The sequence below is a fragment of the Oculina patagonica genome, chromosome 3 (assembly GCF_052425735.1).
Source record: "Oculina patagonica isolate OP01 chromosome 3, crgOcupat, whole genome shotgun sequence".
In the NCBI taxonomy this organism is placed as follows: Eukaryota; Metazoa; Cnidaria; class Anthozoa; order Scleractinia; family Oculinidae; genus Oculina; species Oculina patagonica.
The window spans coordinates 6,773,185-6,794,965 of record NC_135760.1 but is presented as its reverse complement, the minus strand read 5'-3'; the positions used below and the strand labels follow the sequence as shown (position 1 = coordinate 6,794,965).

The window sequence follows — 21,781 nt, the reverse complement described above, 5'->3', positions numbered from 1 at the left end:
AAACACAAACCACTGCAAATTTTGACAGTTACTTTATCCCTACTAGAAAGTGACGGAATTTTTTTCAGTGAGAAGGAAGAGACATGGGTTGGATCGGATTGAAAGGTTTCCACGCGTTCTAAAAGCAAGAAAACTATCCGTTAACGACTTGTACTATACATATAAGCCACAGGACTTAAATCGAGGATTCAAATCGTCCGCTGACAGCCGCGACATAGATACTTGCGAGTCCGTTGTGATGTGTGTAAGAGTCCTGTGGTTCAGTCAGGCTATTTGCTCCTCAGGACTGCTTGAGTCGCACAGGAACACCACTAGTTTCACTCGCAAGACAAGCGAGGAAACGCAGGCCTGTTTGTGATGGGGCCGCTCGTTATTATTACTGTAATGTTCTGTTTTACTGTATACACTGATTCCATTACTATTCTTTACTGCACTGTCAAGTTCACCTACAAAGAGAAAACAAAAGCAACGCTTAGCATCGCTTTTCTTCACACATTATCAGTAAAATTATTGAGGGGAAAAAATTATCCTGTCGTGACATCTGTCACGCCAACGTCACACGATTTTCAGTTTCTCGACCAGTCTGGCGTCACGTTACCCTTAGACTGAAGGTAAGTTGTGCAACTATTTTGTCACGCTCTAGGCCAATGAGACTGCAAAAAGTCCCTTCACTCACCGTAACACAACATTTTCACGTCACGTAACATAATAATAATAATCTCTCTTCACCACGGACGACAGAAAGCGTGACGACCAAGAGACTGTCTACGAAGTGCGCACCGCAGGATCAAGGAGACTAAAACAACGCAAATACAAAGTTTTCTTACTAGATAAGGCTAGAACGGCCGGGTTATGGTTCGAGTCACGTAATCTTCCTGTTTCCTGAGGAAACGGACACGGATCGCACAGGACCAACAGGTCTCGAGGCTGCGTTTCTTTCCGCCACGTTTCTTCTCATATTGGCTTCTTCACTTCCAAGTCTAAAAGCAACAAAAGAAGATCCTCATCTTTGATGCATTTTCTCGATTAAACCCTCCCGGCGTTTATATCAAACTTGGCCTGGTGGACCCGGCTTTTATTTGACTCCTCCAGTTTATTCGAGCCCGACGTTTATTTAGTAAAGGTTTTAATTCATTAGTTTTGACAAACATGTATCTGGCTAATATACCTACAGCTTACTATACCTCAAACAGATGCCCAAGGGGCCTGATTTCAACTCCACCTTGGAGACCCGGCTTTTATTCGGTACCTAGCGTTTAATCGAGAAAATATCCCCCACATCTCTAAAAAACCCTGCACTATCCCTGCACTTTCCACTACGCCTGAGGCCTCATATAAACCCATTCTCTACACCCCCAAACACCAATCCCTTTCATCCCTATCTCCAACACCCCTCTCCGCAAAACCCTAACACACTAACCCCCTGTCCCCCATAATACTTACCCCTACACCCCTATACAATATACCGAAAAATTCCCGTTATAAGCCCCCCCCCCCCCGCTTATAAGCCCTCCCGGTTATAGGCCCATCTACCTGGAAACAAAAAAATACATCCGATTATAAGCCCCCCCCGGATATAAGCCCCCCTCTTCCGGATTGCAGTACTGAACAGGGCTAAATGTGACTTTTTTTATGTGTTTTTAACTTAAAAACGTATTTCGATAACACTCCTTTGGCTCGTTTCGAAACGTTTATTTTATTCCGCTTATAAGCCCTCCCGGATAAAAGCCCCTCCGCTTATAAGCCCACCCAAAACCCCTTACGAAGTTGTATAAGCCCAGGGCTTATAACCGGAATTTTACGGTACTCCTATTCCCTACACCTATCTACTACAAAACCCTGCACCATAATACTCCGAGCCCCTACACCCTTATTTGATACACCCCATACTATTAACTTATCCCGTACTTCCCCTATCCGCCACACCTCTCCACTAATCCCCAAGACCTCCTTACTCCTAACCTTGACAGCGGTCAAACGTCTCAGGCAGTTTTTCTTTCAATTTCGGGGAAAATCGTTCACATCATAGTGGAAGTATGAGCAGGGACAGATAAAATAGTTGTTGAATGTAAATATATTTCCAATCCCTTGAATAAATGAGTATTTTTACTTTTTAAATGATCCGCATCCGAACCAAATGGCTTTGACAATGGAGCCGACAAGTCTGCAAATGACTGTTTCCAAATACGTAGACCTTTTTAGTAAAGCTCCAAAACATTTAGAAACCATCAGAATACATGTAAAACTTGAACTGTGAAAATTAGAACCTTATTGAAGAACTTTCCTTGTTTTTTGCAAATTTCTTTCTTTTGAACGTGGTCGACTCCTAACCTCTAGACCTGTACGAAACACACCCCCACTCCAAACCCATTTTCTACTCTTCAATTCTCTTCACCCCCCTCAAGCTCTCCTTCAGACCTCAACCCCTGACTACCCACACTGCATCCCTATTAACTCACCCTCACTAATCCGCCTGGTCACTCACTCACTCACTCACCTTACAGACGCGCTCTTTATTTTGGGTTCTTTTCGGATGATTTTCTTACTCAAGTACAACACCCACTGCTTCTGTTCATCAGCGGTTTGCGCGAGGACCAAGAGCTCTTTGGCTGAGATCATTTCCATATTTACTGAAACAAGACAAAACAAACCGTTTATATCATGCAGAAGAGGTTTTTTTTAACTGTCCTTTTTTGGAGGCAAGCGTGGCCGAGTGGTTTAGGGCGCTGGTGTTGTAATCCGGAGTTCCCCGGTTCAAGAACTGCCCTTGCCACCAGCTGGATTTGTTTCTCGGTTGTCCCGAGTTCAAATCCTCGACCACGCTTTGTATAGAGCCAGCTGGTCTGCCTCCTGAAAGTTGGGATTTTTAACCGTGTTATGTTTATTTGAAATTATTTGTTTCCTCTGTTTCAGTGGCATGCCTGTAAACTATAGCTATCTCGTTGAGATATGAAGCTATGTGCATGACCACTATAAACATACTTATTTTTTTTTTTAATACTTGCACCACTGTTACCAAAGGTTTGTCACTTCAGTACAACAACAACAACAACAATCTTTATTTCGTGTCCAGAAGAGTTTTACAATAAATAAATACATGCAAGAGGAAAAATTAACAATAAAAAAGAGCACAGCCACTTAGAAATAGCTAAGGCTAATCGAGCTAAGTGGCTGAAACTTACCGTTACACATTGTGATACAAGCTTCTTCTCTGTCGACATGGTCCTTATGACACTTCATATGACAACCTGGCAATATTAAAATGTTAAAAAAGAGTAAGACATAGCTGACTTTCTCTTTTCTACAGAGGTCATTGGCTTGTATTTCGATTTATTTCGATCTCTACGACATTTCCATTTCATGCCTGCTTTCAGAAGGACATTTCGACATTTGACGCATCATCTTCTTATGTATCAGTCAAATCGAAGGTTCAACATCCCCCCCCCCCCGGGCATTTGACGCCTTTGTCGTCCCTGGGGGTGGAGAATTTAATCACTACACATATGGGGTGGGGAATTTGAACTCTAACCTCGATTTCGTACTACGTGTCCCAGTGAGTGAACGTGGGTTGATAAATCATGGCGAAGGCCGAAATAAGGTCCAAAATGACGAGTTTAAGGATTCATAAAGAAAAGATTACCACTTTGTGACAACTTGGATAAAAAGCGAAGGGTTACAAAAGCTTTTTCCTGTATTTTAGACTTGTCTGCAGACTTGGCGCGTGAATTAATTCTCGAAGAAAGGAATTTTTAATGACCTGAAATGGATCTATGATGGGGCATTTGAACGGCTTTTTGGCCCTGGAAGGGGGGAATTTGAACACAAATTTTTCAAAAATTCAAATGCCCGGTGTGTTGCCCGGGGGGGGGGATGTTGAACCTTCGATTTGACTGGTACATAATATGATCTCGGCCAAAAAAATCCAATGTTGTAATATAATTTGTTCTGTATGTCGCCACAAACTGCACTTCCTTGTGCTTATCGCGTTAGTTTCCGTCATTTTAAAAATTTATCTTTTTCGCGTTAATTTGCTTCATTCAGGAGTAAGTTCCCTTCCAATAGGCCTTATCACGGCGTTCGACGCCATCTTGACGAGTAGACAAAGCGGGTAGAAATTTGTCTGTATTTTTTTCCGCATGATTGACGCGGTTCGCGGGAAAAATTATAGACAAATGTATGGGTAATTATAAACGTAACTGAACGCTTTCTAGCCCAGCTACATCCTTCAAACTCGGCGAATAAAAACTTTTGCCTAGTATCTTAACTTTACAATTCATAAGTTGTCCAGAATTCAATTTTTGTCCAAGATATTTGCCGTCGGATTCTCATACAAACACTGTTAAATTTCTACCCGCTTTGCCTACTCGTCAAGATGGCGTCGAAAACCGAGATAAGACCTATTAGAGCAGTTTTCAATTGAGTGTCGTAAAACCAAAACCAAAGTAATTACTCTGGCCAATCACAAAGGACACAGACAATCCAGTGAACCAATCAAAACTCGAAGCAAATACATGTAGCCGGCACGAAGCGCGGGAAAACGTGCGCGAGCGAGTTACGATTGGTTTTGGTTTTACTCCTGACTGGCTGAGAAAGTGGCGCGAGATTTTTAAGCCAATCACTAAGCGTAGCAATGCAAAACCAAAGCAAACGCAATTTACTTTCGACACTCAAGTGAAAACCGCTCTAACAGGAGCGTTAATTTCCTATAATAAGGTAATGCCAGTTCTGAGAATCTGGTGGTACATCAAGACAGAATCCTCTAGTTGATGATTTTCTTTATTCTCCTCACCTGCCTGCTTGACAATATACTGATGTTGTTATGAGAAAATCAAATAGAATCAGTCGATTCACTTACGTTTGCACTCGACCGCTGGAGGAGGTTTGAACATGTGCCACAAGGGTTTGTTACACGAGTCACAGTTGGTAGGCATGTGATAGTGCATGGGAATAAACTGATGCCTCATGTAGTCGATCGCGTTCATTCGGTCCTGAAACAAGCAGAGAAATGAGAAACAACACAGTGAGGTACATGTAAAAACAGTCAATGAAGGGTCTAAAATCCATAACTGTCCTTCATATTACGTTTGACACTAATTGCATTACAGTTGGTCACAATTGGACAGAACTGGAAGGAATTGTAATAATCACACACTGGTGATTTAGAGCAGTTTTCAATTGAGTGTCGTAAAACCAAAAGCAAAGCAATTACTCTGGCCAATCACAAAGTACACAGACAATTCAACGAACCAATTAAAACGCGAAGCAAATGCATGCCTGCGCAGGCACGAAGCGCGGAAAAACTTGCGTGAGCGAGTCGCGATTGGTTTTAGTTTTACTTTTGATTGGCTAAGAAAGTGGCGCAAGATTTTTTTAAACCGATTACTAAGCGTAGCAATACAAAACCAAAGCAAACGCAAATTACTTTCGAAAATCAAATGAAATTGGTTGGACAAAAAGTATTTATACTCAATAGCTTTCTCTTACATGGTCACACAACAGACTCATAAGTTGGAAGTACCCTGTACGCATAGTAAATAACATTACACGAAAGTACTGCTCAATAGCTTCCAGTTGAATGGTCACACACTAGGGTTCTATATACAGACTTAAAAGTTACGGGACGACTGTAAGACTACTCTGGATGTACCTCTGTCTGTTGCTCCTCTTTGTCTTTTTCCACTGGATTAATGCTCTCAGCCTCGTTGGCGTATAAAATCTGCAAAATAAACGGCATGTATAATGTAAAATGTCTTTCTCTCCGTGCGCGCAATCAGGAAAGTGCTATACTCCTCATAGGCCTGCAAATAACTTGAGGACTAAAAATCCTTTAGAACAAGAGAACACTAAGGCAAAACAACACAGTAACACAATAAGTTGGCATTGTGAACATGTCAGCCACCCCTTATTTTCTTGGCTACAGAAAGTACTTTGAGTTTCATACAAGATACAAGACGGGCAGGGAATGTAATGTGACATTGGTAACGCAATACACACCTGAAATATCCTAGGAATATCTTTAGCATCGGCACGTATGACATCGCCTTGCGTTACAGATCTCACGTGATACAACTTACTGTAAAATTAAGTTCAAAGAATGATAATAAGCCAGAGCTTAGAAAGAAACGCGTTAACACTCATGGTTGCCACAGATATCCGTTTTCAAAATTCCCTGACTTTCCCCTGATAAAAATCAAATTTTCCAGACCAAAAATGCAAAATGTCATATTAAGTTGCAGCCTCAATTTCCAACAAAAAAAAACGCAAACGCCGAGATCACACTGGCCTGAAATATTTCTTCCAGCCTTCAATGGTATTACATCAGAGGTGTTATAATTTTCAATGTGCCAGTTTTCCCTGACTTGAAATAAAGTTCCCTGACCTTGAAGAATTTTATTTTTCTTGACCTGTGTTAACCCTGACACTAACGAATAAAGTTTAGGATTTAATTAAAATATTTTCCAGAATTAACACATATTCGTGGAGAGTTGGTTGCTATACTTACCTTATTTCTAGAATGATGGCAGGAGTTGAACTACTTTTGTGATCAGCGTCGGAGTTATAAAAGAATATCTTGCGACTGCTAACGACTAAATACTGCAACAGGAAAACAACAAAATGACTCAAAAATGACAGATATGCAAAGGACTTAAAGAAGAACTAAGAATAAATTAAAACAAATGGCAAAAGGAGTAACTGAAGAATATTTACACTGGTCAATAATAGCAACTGAAAACACTAGATCGCATGAGTGACTAACCCCATAATACAGTGGAACCCCGATATAACGATATGCCAAGGGGCGGTAGAATTATATCGTTATATCGAGGAATCGTTATATCGAAACTCCCGATATAACGATATTATACCTAATCGTATATTTTTGGTACGCTTCAGTAGCATATCAGGCGAGTTTGGTTGAGCCATGGTTCGTATTTTGGCGAGACGCAGTCGAGCCAACATACCCATGGCGAGACCAAACGAGCCTGATATGCAGCCGAAGCGTACCAAAGAGGTACGATTAGGTATTTACCGTACCCAAATTCAGCCAAAAATCCGGTTATATTAATCGCCCTATTGAAGCCATGCTTGCCAGGTACGTAGTGCAAATTGTGTGGACTTGGTCTTCAACACTTTTACCAAGTTCCTCTTCTGCCTTTTTTCCCACTCGTTTGTTTGGAGTTTCATTCTTTAAATTTTCAAAATCAAAATTAAGCGAAAAATTTGAAAACTCCGACTCCATTGTTTCAGTCTGAATGTTTCAGTACTCGTCGGCAAACCTCGCGCAATTGGCGAGCGCGCTCAAGTTTAGTTTTGGCAGGAAAGTTCTTCTCTTTTTACGACCGCTAAACACCGCTAAATTTAAAATACGAAGTTCTGTTTTATTGGTAAAACCTCTTTTCAATTCATCGTACAGTAACACTACTTTACTTCAAAGTGACCGTGATATGGTGGCATATCAGGTCAGTGACTTGATATCGTAGGATATCAGGACAGTAGATCGCGCTTCTGATTGGCTACTTGCGAATTTGGGTACGGCAAGGCCGTAAAATAACCGAAAATATAGTTATATCGGGGTTATAAACCTAGTCAAATATACTGAAACTGAGAAAACTATCGAACGAGAAGGAGGATAAAGTTGATAAAGAGGCTTAGAATACAGTATCATTTTCGTATATAAGCGTACAAAGCTGTTGACAGAAACGTTAGAGATTACTCGATTACTGTGAGGTTACGGTATTAAGTGACTCAGTACTGACAATATCGTTATATCGGGAAAGATTTTAAGCTCGGTCCGCTAAATTCTCATCGCTATACCGGGAATATCGTTATATCGAGGATCGTTATATTGGGGTTTCACTGTACTAGTGTCTGAAGACACGCCCACACCACGCAATTTTTCAGGCGTTATTTCTTCGACATTTAATGTTAGAGGCAGGGTGAGAGGTAACTCTCTAAGCACTGCACGAGGTTTAATTCCAAAGCGAATTTAGGCTAATACTTCCGAGGTGTCTCGCTACCTGGTACTACTAAACTATTGGGAAAAGGAGATGAAGGAAAGGAAAACTCACTTGTCTCTTCCAACCATATCTTTTTATGTTCTGTTTGTTTGGTATCGATACCCAACCTTCCTTGGGTAAAAGAGCTGAAAAGATGAAAGCACGTGTACAGATGGGCATTTGTGAACACTAAGGGCGCTTTCCATTTGTCAGAACTGGTCGGCTGGTCTGGTGGTTTTGAATGTGGATGGCCCTAGGCCTTTTTCACGAGATTGTCCCACAAATCGACCATGTCAATGTATAATATTTATGCATTGTCAATCGCCTGACCTAACAGGACAAATCTGACTAACAAAGGAATTCTGTTCTCGAATATACCGGTCTGGCCAGCCAGTTGAGTTCTGACAAATATAAAGCGCCCTTATATAAAAAGTTTTTTTTCGATCTGCAATGACACTTTACAACACGTAAGAAGAACTAGATCACAAACAAGCAAACTTATGTACACAGAAGTAACGCAAGTTCTAGTTGTGATCCTTTTGAAGCCAGGTTTCACTAAGTGACACGTAACACAAGGAGTACCTTTATTGTGTGACAATACTGTACAATCATAAAAAACTTGTAGCTGCCATAATTGTTCAGAAAAGAAGACAAATGTATATTTCATGGGTGAACGCCATAAGTCGTACATCACCTGTTGTTGAATCATATTTACTTTGCTTGCTTGATATACTTTACTAGCTTGAAAGTAAAATTCATCAAGCAAGTAAAGTATAAGAAAAATAAATTTGGTGTATGACAGGGTGTGCTTGGTACCAAAGAAAAAGAACTCGGTTCTTCTTCAAGTAACGCTACCTGCAACCCATGTCGACGTTAACACTAGACGAAAATTCTGCCCCTCTTTTTGAGACGTCACATACCACTTTCCGCCACATTTATGGGAATAGACATTGCATGAAAAAGTTTGAATGTGCACATATATTGTATTACCTGAAACAGAGAGATCATCATTTTCGGTAATGCTCGTATTGAGCGCCTTTTGTTTAATCTGAGAGTTCAGCCTGTCGATCATAAGGTCTTTAGAATCCAGCTCCATCTGAAAAAGGACATAAAATTCTGTTTGAGATTCGAATTCAACACCTTGACAAAAGAAAAAGGAAATTCTGCACACAAAAGGGTTAAGGGCTCTGAGGTTCCAAGCCCGAAAAAACAGCCAGACTCCAGGACTCAAGGCGCTGTAGCAAACATTCTCAGAGCTCTACACTCTGCAAGAAAGTGCTCAAAACAGAAAAACGATGGCGCTCCAGGCTCTTGGGTGAAAATTTCAGGGCATCCGAGCCTCGGCCACCCCACTTTGAGACCCTTTGTTGACAACATTTTCAGTCAAGTATCTAATGCAAACTAGAAAACGGAAAAAAAAACCTGCCTGCATTTTCTGTCGCTGCTCCATCTCCATTTGTAGATTCTGCTGGTATTCAGCAATATTTCCTTGGAATTTAGTCACCATCTGGCCATACTTCTCTCGTTCCTACAGACGACCAAGTTATAAGTTAAAAGGTGTCAGTTTCATGAAGTGAGTGGATTTCTAAGACTAAGAAAACTTCCTCCAAAGCCAGAGAAAACAAAGAATTGCCGCACGCTAGGCCAGAGGCCTTTTGCCGCTTGTGGCAACCGCATTTGGCATCCTCGGAGACCCAGGGGCAGTTAGTGGGGGCGACGGGCGGCTTATCGGGACAACGAGATTTTCGGGCGAAAGTTTACAACATAGAGCGTAACAGCCCCTGGGCACTTTGTCTTACCGAACCAGTTCCAGAAGCGTTTGAACTCCTTCCTCCTGATTGGCCACAAAAATATTTTTGTGGCCAATCAGCGACGAGGACCGGCCAGGAGACTCTGATGTCTTCTTACACGAAGTTGTTTTCCTCATAGACTCGTCGTGGATGCTCTGCCCATCAATCGGATGCTATTTACATGGAGAGTCTCGGAAAAAAATAAGCCTTAGACGACTGCCAGTTCTACACTGTTAGTTGCGCGCTTTTTAATAGTTATTCGAGTAAACAACAATTCTTATTATTTTTCTCGGTCGTTGCCCGACTTCTGGAACTTGCCACGGTTTGGGTACTTCACTGCACGGGCCACGCGTTAGCGAAGATATCGCTGTCGTCACCTATTGTTATTTTGTTGCCGGCTTGACAGTTAAAACAAAGGGTTTTTGTTTAATTTGTTGGCAAAAATAAAACTTAAAGATAAGATGTTCTACATGACACGAGCATGGGACAAAGAAAAATTCTGAGTCCCCGACGGGAATCGAACCCATGGAACATCTTATCCTTATTATTTATTACCGAGCTTAAAATTTACCATCTTTATTATTTACTACAAAAATAAAACTTATAAACAAGAGGTGCTCGCGTATAGCTTTAAAAACTTTTGGTTTCCTTGCGCTATGCTACATTTAACAAGTGTCCATTTAACATATTCCCAGGCCTCGCTGTTCTGTTTTTGTTTTGCTTTTTTATCTGAGACCCACGTAGTATCATCCGATGGACGGGCTTAACAACAACGATGAGTCTATGAGGAAAACAACTTCGTGTAAGAAGACATCAGAGTCACTCTTCTGGTCGACCTCGCTGATTGGCCACAAAAATATTTTTGTGGCCAATCAGGAGGAAGGAGTTCAAACGCTTCTGGAACTGGTTCGGTAAGACAAAGTGCCCAGGGGCTGTTACGCTCTATGTTGTAAACTTTCGCCCGAAAATCCCGTTGTCCCGATAAGCTGCCCGTCGCCCCCACTAACTGCCCCTGGGTCTCCGAGGATGCCGCATTTGGCTGCCGAAGCTATGTATTTCACTACACACAAGAAAAGTCCTCTGCACCCAGGGTAGCCACAATCACATCATGAACATGAATCCATCGTTTTTCTACAGGAACACTACACTATTCATTCTAGGTCCAGAAAAAAAGAGGACTTTACTTGATAAAAAAATATACTTGGGCAGCAGGGATGGTGCAGTGGTGAGAGCACTCGCCTCCCACCAATGCAGCCCAGGTTCGATTCCCGGACCTGGCGTCACATGTGGGTTGAGTTTGTTGTTGGTTCTCGTCCTTGCTCCGAGGGTTTTTCCGGGTTCTCTAGTTTTCCTCCCTCCACAAAAACTAACACTTCCAAATTCCAATTCGATCTGGAATCAGTGGGATCAAAAAGAGCCACTACGCAGAAGATCCCACGGTAAATTCCCATTTACTTTTATATTATTTATTTCCCATTTACTGCAAACGAGACAAAGCTGCAATAAGTGACAAAAGTGTTGACATATTGTCATTTTAGGCCCTACTTTATTGTAATTTGGTCCAATTTCACCCTTTCGCCCTCTTTTCCAACCCCCTTCCCCCTACCAATGCGGTATTTTGTTTTTGAAAGCCCTTGGCTACAATCATACAACATCGGATGGTGGAGAAAGGGGTATTTTGGCATAGTGTGATGAAAATTAAAAACTAGTGGTAAATTTGCCATAGAAACTGCAAGGCGAAGTCAATGTGTTAACTTCTTTTGACTAAGAGCGCGTTTTTTACTTACAATTCTGAAATCAGAATGTTTGGTACAGAATGATAGGAATAATTCGGAACGCCTGCATTACAAAACGCCCATGTAGTTGAGATGACATGCGGGTTCCTGGCACGAGTAAACATTGTGTAACAAATATGGCGGCCAACGAAGAGGCTACCATTACATGCAGCCATTATCGCACCATTTTTTCTACTTAATAAAGCTGAGGAAGAAAGTATGGATTCTGTAATGGATTTGTCGAATGTTCTGGCAGTGCTTTTCACAAAAGAGAGGAGTCACATTCCTTGAATCACGGGCTATGCCGTCCGCCATCTTGGATTTCATGTGCAACATTCTGTTCATTCTGCTCCTGGGAGCAGAATGAATGGAATGACATTCTGTCCATTCCGGAATAGGAAAACACAATAGAAAAACACGCGCATTTCACATTCTGGCCATTCTCATTCCAGAATTGTGAATAAAAAATGCGCCCTAAGATTGTAGCAATTTGTCCAACTTACTGCTCCTAGTTCTTGATGCAACTTTCTGCACTCTTTCTCTTTCTTCCTAAGGTCATCAGACGTAGCCTTTCTCTTTTTACTGCTGCTGTTTTCCCTTTGCATGAAGTCTTTCCTGGCCATTATCTCCGCCAGTTTGTTTACAGCCTGGATTTTTAACGTTCTCTCGATGACCAGCTGCTTCTTTAAGCTTTCTGTGGCATCTTCAATGTCCTTGCTGTTGTCCTTGGATTTTCCAAGATCTTTTGTAACAACAAAAACAATTAAAAATTATTACACGCACTTTCAGTGTTACATGTGTAATGACTGGGACTAAATTTTGAGGTTAGTTTAAGAAAGCGACAACAATTAAAACTTCCATGCGTTGATCATGTAATAAAAGAAGTTTGCAGTTCAGCCCTTCTCAAGTTTTACTTGTTGCTGCTTTCTAGTAGAGAACATTGAGTTCCTACAACGTGCATAGCGGCTTTCTATCGACATTTATCTTTCGATGTGCTAAACAAACAAGATGAATTGAAATCTGCCAATCACAGCCCACTAGCATGACCTTCTGAACTTGTGGGCTCATTTGCATGAAACCAACACTGGCATGCATCGGTTTTGATTGGCTCATTTCAAACAACATGTCAAAAGATGGATGTAGAAAGATAGTCATGCAAGTAACACTGAAAGCGGGTATAATCACATGACCCCAGGAGACCTAAGTGGTAATGAAAGCTGAATAGGCCCTTTGTATAATCCAGTCATGGTACAAAAATCAGCCAGGCTGGGCCGCAAAACACGCAGTGGGACAATCACATTCAGAACAAGGCGACTTGCACCAGTCAAGCTTCACCTTTCTTTGTTTTGAAGGTCAAAATGCATAACTTGCATCCCAGCATGGCTGATTTTTGTACCATGTAACCAGATCATGCAAAGGGTCTATATGGGGGAAGAAGCCAAAGCTGTGCTCTTAAAATAATATTGGAGGGTGCCCAGAGGCTCTCCTGTGAGAAAACGTGGGTGCCCAGCTCTTAAAAGCTCTTATGATAGCAAAGTTATACTAGTCGCCCAAAGCCAAAAGAAAGTCGCCTGTGGCACCCGGGCTCTGCTAGAGCACAGCTCTGGAAGCTGGTAGGCAATGGCTAATTTGCCTGGTGTTTATCCCTGGTTCCTTTAGCATGAAGCACTTGAAGTATGTGATGCTAGTACATCGCAGGGTTACCCCATAGTGTTTTATTCACCGGTAGCAAGGTGAGGAGAACTTTCATTTCCACATTTTGGGGGTGCCCATTCTAAAGAGGTAGAGACGTGAATTATGATCTCCCTGGGACCAGGTAAACTTCCATAACAAAGAGGGGTCCGTATTATGGAGGCATGAATAATTGAACAAGGTTTGACTGTAAAACTGTGTTGATTCTCAACTTCTCAACCCACCAACTCATGTTACCGGCAACTATAACTCTTTTTTCACCTGCCTTTACAGGTTTGTTACTTACCTTCTTGTAAACCCTTAATCTTAGAATTTAGTTCATCTTTTTCGGACATTTTTTGATCCAAGTTGTCTGTCAGCTGCTGGTTAAGTTCTTCAAGCTGACTGATCTGTGCGCCTTTTTCCAACATGTCACTTTTATGTCTTGCAATGAGTTCTTTGACCTCCAGCTCGATCATGGTCTTTTCTTTCTCGAGATCAGAGAACTGCACAAAAAAATATCATAATTGATTTTTTTCTTTTTTTAAGTTGTACTTTCACATTCATTGGTCTCACAGTTAGGGGCTCTTTCCATTTGTCAGAACTGGCTAGCCAGACCGGTATACTGGAGAACAGAATTCTCTTGTTAGTCAGATTTGTCCTGTCAAATCAGTCAATGCAAAAATATTACTCACTGTTGTGGTGGACTTGTGGGAAAATCTCGTGGAAACTGCCCATTTCACATTCAAAACCACCGGACAAGCCGGCCAGTTCTGACGAATGGAAAGTGCCCTAACCCACCATGGAAGACAGGGAAAAAAAACCTACTTTGATAGAAGATGTCATGCAGGAAAGTCCAAACATTTTCGAGCAACAAAAAACTTACTTGTTCTTCGGCAATGGACCTTGCCAGCTGTTCTGAGTCAACCATAGTCAATGTTAACTCCAACTGGGCAGAGAGAGACTCCCTGAAATAATAAAATGCATAAATTTCAAACAAAGATGTAAAAAAGTATGAGAATACTTGTCTTGATGAAAAATATGGAGCAAGGGAAAAAGTTTATAAGGCAAAATGTACTTCTTCCCATCCAAGATTCATCAACACAAACCAAATGGAAAACAATCAATTTTGTTTCCTACTCTGCTAGCAACCATGTACAAATTCTCTTCACAGTTCTCTAAACTAAAGGACAGGAAAAAAATTTGAAATCCACTTGCCCAATAGGAGTAAATTTCAGTTTTCACTTGCGCACTTGTAAATGGACCTGGGTTTTCCCTGCCCCTGATACTTAATTTCCTTTTAGCCCTTGCACAAAAAATTTGATGCTGTAAAAATAAAAAGGCAATTTCTACTTGAAAATCCGTCCCTTTATTCTCCTAACCAACATCTTTAACTTTAGATGAATATACTACGGAGAAATTAAATGTGGATCACAGTTGAAGACTTCTCACCTCTCTTCACTGAGCTGACGTATCTCATTACTCATCTCTTGCAGATGTTTTGCCTTTTCATCAACTTCTTCTCTCAGTTCTTTGACTTGGGTTTTGTATAACGTCTATATGAGAAAAAACATCAAGATGTATGCAATGACGACAAAATAAAAAAAAAATTATTTTAACATTTCAAGTTCAGTTCTGGTATTAAAGAAATCTACTTGGTCTTCCTGATAATGAGTGACAACCAATAAGGTAGAATACACACATTATAATTAATATTTGATTTTCTTTTTGCCTTGAAACTGGAAGGTTTTGCACACCCCAAGGAAGATGTCTGTTGTTTTTTATGCTAACGTACTTGCTAAATAAATGAGACGTTCCTAAGATTTTATTTTTTTTTTTTTTTTTACCGAAAAGTATGTTTCTGCCTCCAGTTGGTCCTGAAGCTCTTTCATTTGTAGGTCATCCACAGCACTTGCACTGCAAAAGTACAGATACGATAAAAATTAAAAAACATGTACAGAGTAAGCTTTTTATTTTGACCTGCGGTCTTTTTTAAAATCTACTACTGACACCTAAATCAACAACATCTACAACAAAAACAACACATTCTCGAATAAGACTCCTTTTTCTTGCCAGCCAGCTAGCCTTGTGATTTAAGACAAAGTGGAACAGAAATCGGTTGAAACTACTCAACAAAAATGTTAGGGCATTAAATTTTGTGCTAGGGTTCATTAGAATTAGGTGGTTTCTTGTTAACCCTCCCTTCCAAAAAAGTGCAGTTGTTCTGACAACTCCCCGCCTCCACAAAGGAAGTTCTTATATACCATAAAGGTACAGGGAAGGAGGGGAGGGAGGGTAGGGCTTTAATCCCATGACCATCTTATGTTTTCAAACCATTTAGGCGGACCAGAAGATTACCTTTTAAGTTTTGTGCATGCATCTTCCAACTGCTTTTTTTCTTCCATCAGATCTTCGACTTGCTAAAGTGGAATCAACAAAAAAGAAATATGTTTGTTTAGATTTTAAGCATCTAAAGCTCCAACCAAGGACTATGGCCCAAGCCAAGGGAAGGCAAGGTTTTAAATGCTGGGTGGCCAACGTAAAGGGCACTAATAAGGAGATTTTTTAACAACTGAGGCTTCTATCAAAACTAGTGTAAGACATGACCAACATGATCAAAGTTTCACACCTTTGCAAGTTGTTTCTCTGTTGATCTCAGCGCAGCTACTTCCTGAGCATTCAGTTTCAAGTCACTTTCCAGTTGATTTCTTCTTTGGCTCTCAGAGTCCAACTTGTTATTCAAACTTTTATTCTGATAAGAAGAAAAAAATTGTTTACAACTTATTAACTCAACTATTGTCTCTGAAAAATGATTAAGGAGGCTCCAAGGTCAAATAAGTCAGAAGGCAACCTTATAATTATGTTTGATAAACTAAACCATATTTGTGACATAGAGCAGTTTTTAATTGAGTGTTGTAAAACCAAAACCAAAGTTATCACTCTGGCCAATCACAAAGGACACAGACAATCCAGTGAACCAATGACAACGTGAAGCAAATACATGTAGCCGCACAAAGTGCGGAAAAACATACGCAAGAGAATCACGATTGGTTTTGGTTTTACTTCTGATTGTGTAGTAATACAAAACCAAAGCAAACGAGAATTACTTTCGACACTCAAGAGAAAACCGCTCTACGACCATAGTTAAACTTTAAGTTTCATTATTCTTTGTCAAGTAAAAAACACAGTATAAAAAAGTGGGAGAGAAGCAATTGGGGTAAACTAATATTCCTCTACTAAGATTACTATCACTGGTTTCCAAGCAACAGCTGATACCAAAAAAAACCATAATGGAATTTCATCAATTTGGGACAAAGCTCATTTTCTCTAAAACTGGTCAGAAACTTTACTTCATTTCCTATTCTTCAAAGCCAGTATCAATAGTGGTTTCACAACATGTTGAAAAAGTTTGACAAAAATTTACAAGACTCAGGGAATTCATTAAGGTTTTGGGCTGGTGGGCATCAGGCTTTTGCCCGCGAGCAAAGTTTCAGCAAGGACCTACTTTCTTTAATAAACTGAAGTTGGTTCAAATTCTAAAACCAGCTGTGCAAAGTCATGTTCACAGCTGGTCAATTTGCCCAGTGTCTGGCCCTTAATGAGACCCCTGAAGACATCTAACAAAACATAATATGACAGTAGAGCTGTAAATCTATTCTGTGCTTTTCCACAAAAATCTCACCTTGTCTTGAAGGGCATTATATTCTTGTTGTAGTCTCGCCAGTTTCTGTTGTAAATCTTTAAGATCCACAGCTAAAACTGATCTTTCTCTCTCAGCCTCGGCAGCTGCTGCTTCAGCCTTTGTTCTGATCTCTAGTTCCTGCTCTAGTCTCTCCAATGTTTTGCTTTGTTCAGCTCGTTCCTGTTCTGTTCTTTCTTCCAGGGTCAGTGATAATCTATTCTTTTCTGTTTGATAACTGGTAAGTTGTTGCTGCAAAACAAAAAATTAAATTCACGTCTTTGGAATAAAGTTTAAAGGAACTACGTCATGGATTGTAGCCAAATTTAGACACTAATTTTAGACACCAAACTGAAATAAATTAAATAAAAATAACCACTTAAAACATTAACGGTACATTTCAATAACACAGCAAATACAAAAGAAGGCGCAGATGGACAAAAACTGAAGAAGATTAAAACAGATTGTGATGTGGCTTTTTGAAAAACTGTGAGAGTAAACAGTTTTTAAAGCTTATCTTGTTTGTTTGCAACTTTTAATTATAATCCCAGAGACATAATTATTTGTTTGTAGTAAAGCTATGGTTTTGTCATTTAGATCCACAGATTGAAGTTATTTCTTCGCTAACATCACTAACATTCACTAATTTTTTATTGTGAGTATTTGGCAAAACTAATAATATAAAATTAAAAAGGTAATAAAAACAGAAATACTGAATCCCTGGTTTGGATTGACACTTATCTCTGACATTGTTACTATAAGATACTTGCTATGCAGTAAAATTCTGATGACAAGCTTTGTACCTGTATTACACTTAAAGTAATTTAAATTCATTGTGAAATATAAGCCATACCTTGAACTCTAATGTGACTTTTTCAAATTTATTCTGGACTGACTTTAGTTCATACTCAGTGTTAGCCTTTGCCTAGACAAAAGGAAAAAAGTACCATTAAGTAAACAAGAACTGCAGTGGCGGAATAACCAGTGCACTGCCTCTAGATCGAAAAGTTCAGGAATCAGGTCTGGCAGAAGAGGGGGAAGACCGGGGAGGCCATGCAACCCCTCCCCTCCCACTCTCATCGCAAAAATTAAAAAAAAAAAATAATTTCATTGGATGCATCATCACACATTCTCCCAGAAAGCAGGAAATAGCCAGACAACCTAGGTGTTTTTTTTTTTGTTTTTTTTGTTGTTTTTTTTTTTTGGGGGGGGGGGGAAGGGGTGATGGGAGAGGCACCTACTCTCTCCTTAGTTGTCGCCCCAACTGGTACAGCCCCTTATGGGATCTACCCCTGGTCAGGTTTCTTGTAGGGTGACCTGCACTAGCATTCTATCCAGGGTGAGTGACAGTAATCCTAACCACTTCATGCTGCAGAAATCAGTTAACTGCAAGGATTACAAGCCACTAGGCTTGGAAGGCTTTACTTTTGCTCATGAATTGACTGAGCAAACTGACAGCATGCTGGGTGAAATGCAATGGCCAAGCATCCCACCCAGGGGGATAAGAAATACTTCTAGTCACTTCATGCTAAACAGCCTGGCCCAAGTTGTTCAAAGGGCAGATAACACTGTCCACTGGATAAATTGCTATCCAGTGGATAAGTGTTGAGAAAACGAATTGCCATATCCTTCGGATTGTTATTACATATATTCTTATCCAGTGAATAGCATTGTCCATCCTTCCAACAACCGGGGTCAGGAGTTACAAATCTCAAGCATACTGGTACTCATTTTAAGTGACTAACAAAATGTAACATTTCATTCCATACTTTTTCTAGGTTGATAAGATCCTGTTGAAGTTTTTGCTGTAATCTGGCATCTGATGCAGCTCTTGCTTTTAACTGTTCAAGCTCGTCTTTTAAGACTCTGTTCTGACCTGCAGGTAATCATAGTTGGAAACTTATATAAGCATAAAATATAAAAGCAAGTACCTGATTAAAACATAAGACATTTTTTTCATCTAGTTAATGTACTGCACTGGGCACAGATTTGATGGATAGTCTGTGTTAATCTGTGCACATTCAAAGCATAGTCAAGATTTAGAAAACAAACCTCCCTTTTCATTTACAATTGGAAATTACACAACATGTACCATTTCCTAGTTAAGCAATATTAATTAGACTACAGTACTTATTCTTGTTTTCCATGACAGTCAATGCAATTTGGCAATGCACCATAAGTTATCGACTTATAGCTTGTGTACTGTCTTGTTCTGAAACAATTTTACAAGATTTAACACGACCAGATATTGAACTGCAAGTTAATACATACATTCCATATCAGTTTTAGCACTGTTTGCTTGATTTCTCATGTTCATTTCAGCCTCAAGGTTTCCCTGCACCTTGATAAGTTCTCTCTCTAAGCCAAGCTGTGGGAAGACAATGAAACCAACATGGATTTAAGAAATTATGTAGAACACTGGTACTTAGCAATGTGACCAACTGTAAGAATACCTTAAAAAGTAAAGGATGTTATTTAGAACTTGCAGAAAGCAAGATTTACTAGCCCAAAGAAGACTTTCACTTACATAAACAAGTAAAACCAGAAAGCAGTGTTAGGCTGGTAAATTTTAGTTGTGTGTTTGTGTAGCACAGTTTCGTTGGTATGATCCAAACAATGTCACTATATAACACTATTAATACTTTAATGAATGACACTTTTTATTCACCTGTAAGTATAACTCTTGTAACAAACAAGAAGTCATTTACTCAGGTTCAAACTGATGATAAAATTTTTACCTACAAGTTTGTTCCAAAAACTAATTATTAACACAAAACATATACATGGTAAAATTACCTTCTGATCACTAATGATCCTATTCTTGTCTTGTAAATCCCCATACGTTCTCTCCATTACTGTGTATGACTGCAGGACATTATGAAGACAACACAATCACTCATTTAAATTGAGAAAAAAGTTGTATAAGATGTCACAAAATTATTATTTGAGGTTCACACAAAGCAATCCCACAGTGTTGAGACTGATTTACCATGCAGTACTTTTATGTCTCATTCTAAAGAATTTGCAGTTACCGGTAAAACCCAGATGTATTGTCATCTGGAACAAGTAGATTTTTCTTCCGGGCAAGCAACTTTTCATTATCTACCCAATGCAAGTTGTCTACCAACTCAGCATGCAAACACGTGCATGAACCCGGGACTAGTGGATTTTGCAGTTGGGCTAGTGCATTTTATCATTCACTTGCACAACAGGCAAGTAAAAGTTTTCAGCAAACCATTTTTAAGGAAATTAATCATGCTTATAGGGATTTTTTTTCGAGCTAGTTAAAATGCCTTTCAGGCTAGTACATCCTGGCTACAACCAGCCCGAAAAAAAAATATTGACAAAATATTGAATTAAATTTCTTTGAGCCCTGTGCACAACTAAATCATAAAAAGAAACTAAGACAAGCTTCCAACTGCCCCAGGCAAGTAAATTTTGTGAGCTGCTTGTCCAAAGGGCGAGATGGAATTCAAGTTGTTGTTTTTTTCAAGCCCTCCTGTTTTGTGTATTTTTATACACAATTCTTACACTATTCTACATTTATCAATATCATCTACTGTAGATGAAACATACCTTTTGTAAATCGCTATATGATTTTTTATTCTTTGTATGTGCATCCGTTTCCACTCTGAGCTGCTCCGTCAACTCCCAGACCTGCTTCTCCAACTGAGTTATCTTGGTCTGGACACTCTGGGACGACTGCGAGATTCTGTCCCGAGCATCAAGTTCTGCATCAAGGCGGCTCTGTAGTTCCTGTACTTTGCCCTCAAGCTTTGAAAGTTTCAAGAGACAACATGTTTACCTATTTGCACACGAAAACCTTTAAAGAGTACAAGTCCAAAAGCAGAAATTAAATTTACTTAACAAGATGAATTAGGCAAATTACATACTTTTCTCTTGGCTTCAGCTTCAAACTCACACCGCCTCTGTGCCTGTTATGTGATACAGCAGAAATTGAAGAAGTAAGTTCAGTGACCTATTATTCCATTAATCCAACTTCTTTTCAATAATTCTATACCCTAAATTTGCACCACGACTTCAAAAAGTTATGGAAAACTATCGGTAAGATTAAAGTTCACTCCTAGGAATACTTTGTGTGCCAAGAACACTTAATGATGTTATATTTGCACTAAAAATAAAACAGTAAAGTGGAACCCCAATATAACGATCTTCAATATAACGATATTCCCGAAATAACGATGAATATGTTATGTTCCGGCAATAGTAAAATGTATGGGACAGAACCCCGATATAACGATTCCTCGATATAACGATATAAGTTTACTGCCCCCTTGGCATATTGTTATATCGGGGTTCCACTGTATTACTTATTGGAAGCGATCCATGTCGCATGAGTTGGAAAGAGTAGGCTACTCCTGGGAAAGAGCCAAAGCATTAGTAAAGAACCATGTGCGCTGCCAGAGGAAACTGGTGGAGGCCCTATGCTCCCACGGGGGTGATAAGGAACAATGATGATGAAGACTTATTAAATGATTCACCTTCTTTTATTACTTTGTAGATATTAATGGGGAAAAACCTACCTCTTTTAAATCATGTTTAAACAATGCTGCATTTCTCTCAAGTTCTCTGTTTGATGATTCTACTCTTCTTTTTGCCTCCGACTGTAAAATAAAGATGAAACAAATCAATCACTGAGACATTTGCTTGCTATGACAGCATTTTATAGTAACTGCACTGCCAAAACAATTCCCACCCCCAGTGTTTCAGTAGGCTGGCTCTGAAGTTCAGGCTGCATTCTTGTAAATTTTGACCCTTCTCTTTTTGATTTCAGAACAAAATTCTCACCTCATTGTCCAATTCTTTCATGACTTTTTCCAGCTTGGTGCTCACCATTCTAAACAAGCA

The 21,781-nt window shown here is 39.8% G+C and overlaps 1 protein-coding gene across 2 annotated transcripts in view; it reads right to left on the bottom strand.

The window, feature by feature from the left end:
- Window positions 1-210: 210 nt before the first annotated feature.
- LOC144645092 (rho-associated protein kinase 2-like) overlaps window positions 211-21,781 on the bottom strand; it is a 36,245-nt gene continuing 14,674 nt past the window's right edge. For both annotated transcript variants that reach the window (XM_078504563.1, XM_078504566.1), the window contains exons 19-45: window positions 21,722-21,770; window positions 21,457-21,537; window positions 20,806-20,847; window positions 20,489-20,686; window positions 19,709-19,777; window positions 19,184-19,280; window positions 18,682-18,788; window positions 17,766-17,837; window positions 16,916-17,164; window positions 15,863-15,985; window positions 15,592-15,653; window positions 15,081-15,150; window positions 14,686-14,789; window positions 14,120-14,201; window positions 13,541-13,739; window positions 12,066-12,304; window positions 9,424-9,525; window positions 8,988-9,093; window positions 8,070-8,143; window positions 6,503-6,594; window positions 5,995-6,073; window positions 5,648-5,716; window positions 4,856-4,988; window positions 3,183-3,248; window positions 2,498-2,630; window positions 828-980; window positions 211-446 (exon numbers count right to left, since the gene is read on the bottom strand). In XM_078504563.1, the coding sequence (XP_078360689.1) occupies window positions 863-980; window positions 2,498-2,630; window positions 3,183-3,248; window positions 4,856-4,988; window positions 5,648-5,716; window positions 5,995-6,073; window positions 6,503-6,594; window positions 8,070-8,143; window positions 8,988-9,093; window positions 9,424-9,525; window positions 12,066-12,304; window positions 13,541-13,739; window positions 14,120-14,201; window positions 14,686-14,789; window positions 15,081-15,150; window positions 15,592-15,653; window positions 15,863-15,985; window positions 16,916-17,164; window positions 17,766-17,837; window positions 18,682-18,788; window positions 19,184-19,280; window positions 19,709-19,777; window positions 20,489-20,686; window positions 20,806-20,847; window positions 21,457-21,537; window positions 21,722-21,770 (2,815 nt within the window). In that variant the 3' untranslated portion in view covers window positions 211-446; window positions 828-862. The remainder of the gene's footprint in view (window positions 447-827; window positions 981-2,497; window positions 2,631-3,182; window positions 3,249-4,855; window positions 4,989-5,647; window positions 5,717-5,994; window positions 6,074-6,502; window positions 6,595-8,069; window positions 8,144-8,987; window positions 9,094-9,423; window positions 9,526-12,065; window positions 12,305-13,540; window positions 13,740-14,119; window positions 14,202-14,685; window positions 14,790-15,080; window positions 15,151-15,591; window positions 15,654-15,862; window positions 15,986-16,915; window positions 17,165-17,765; window positions 17,838-18,681; window positions 18,789-19,183; window positions 19,281-19,708; window positions 19,778-20,488; window positions 20,687-20,805; window positions 20,848-21,456; window positions 21,538-21,721; window positions 21,771-21,781) is intronic.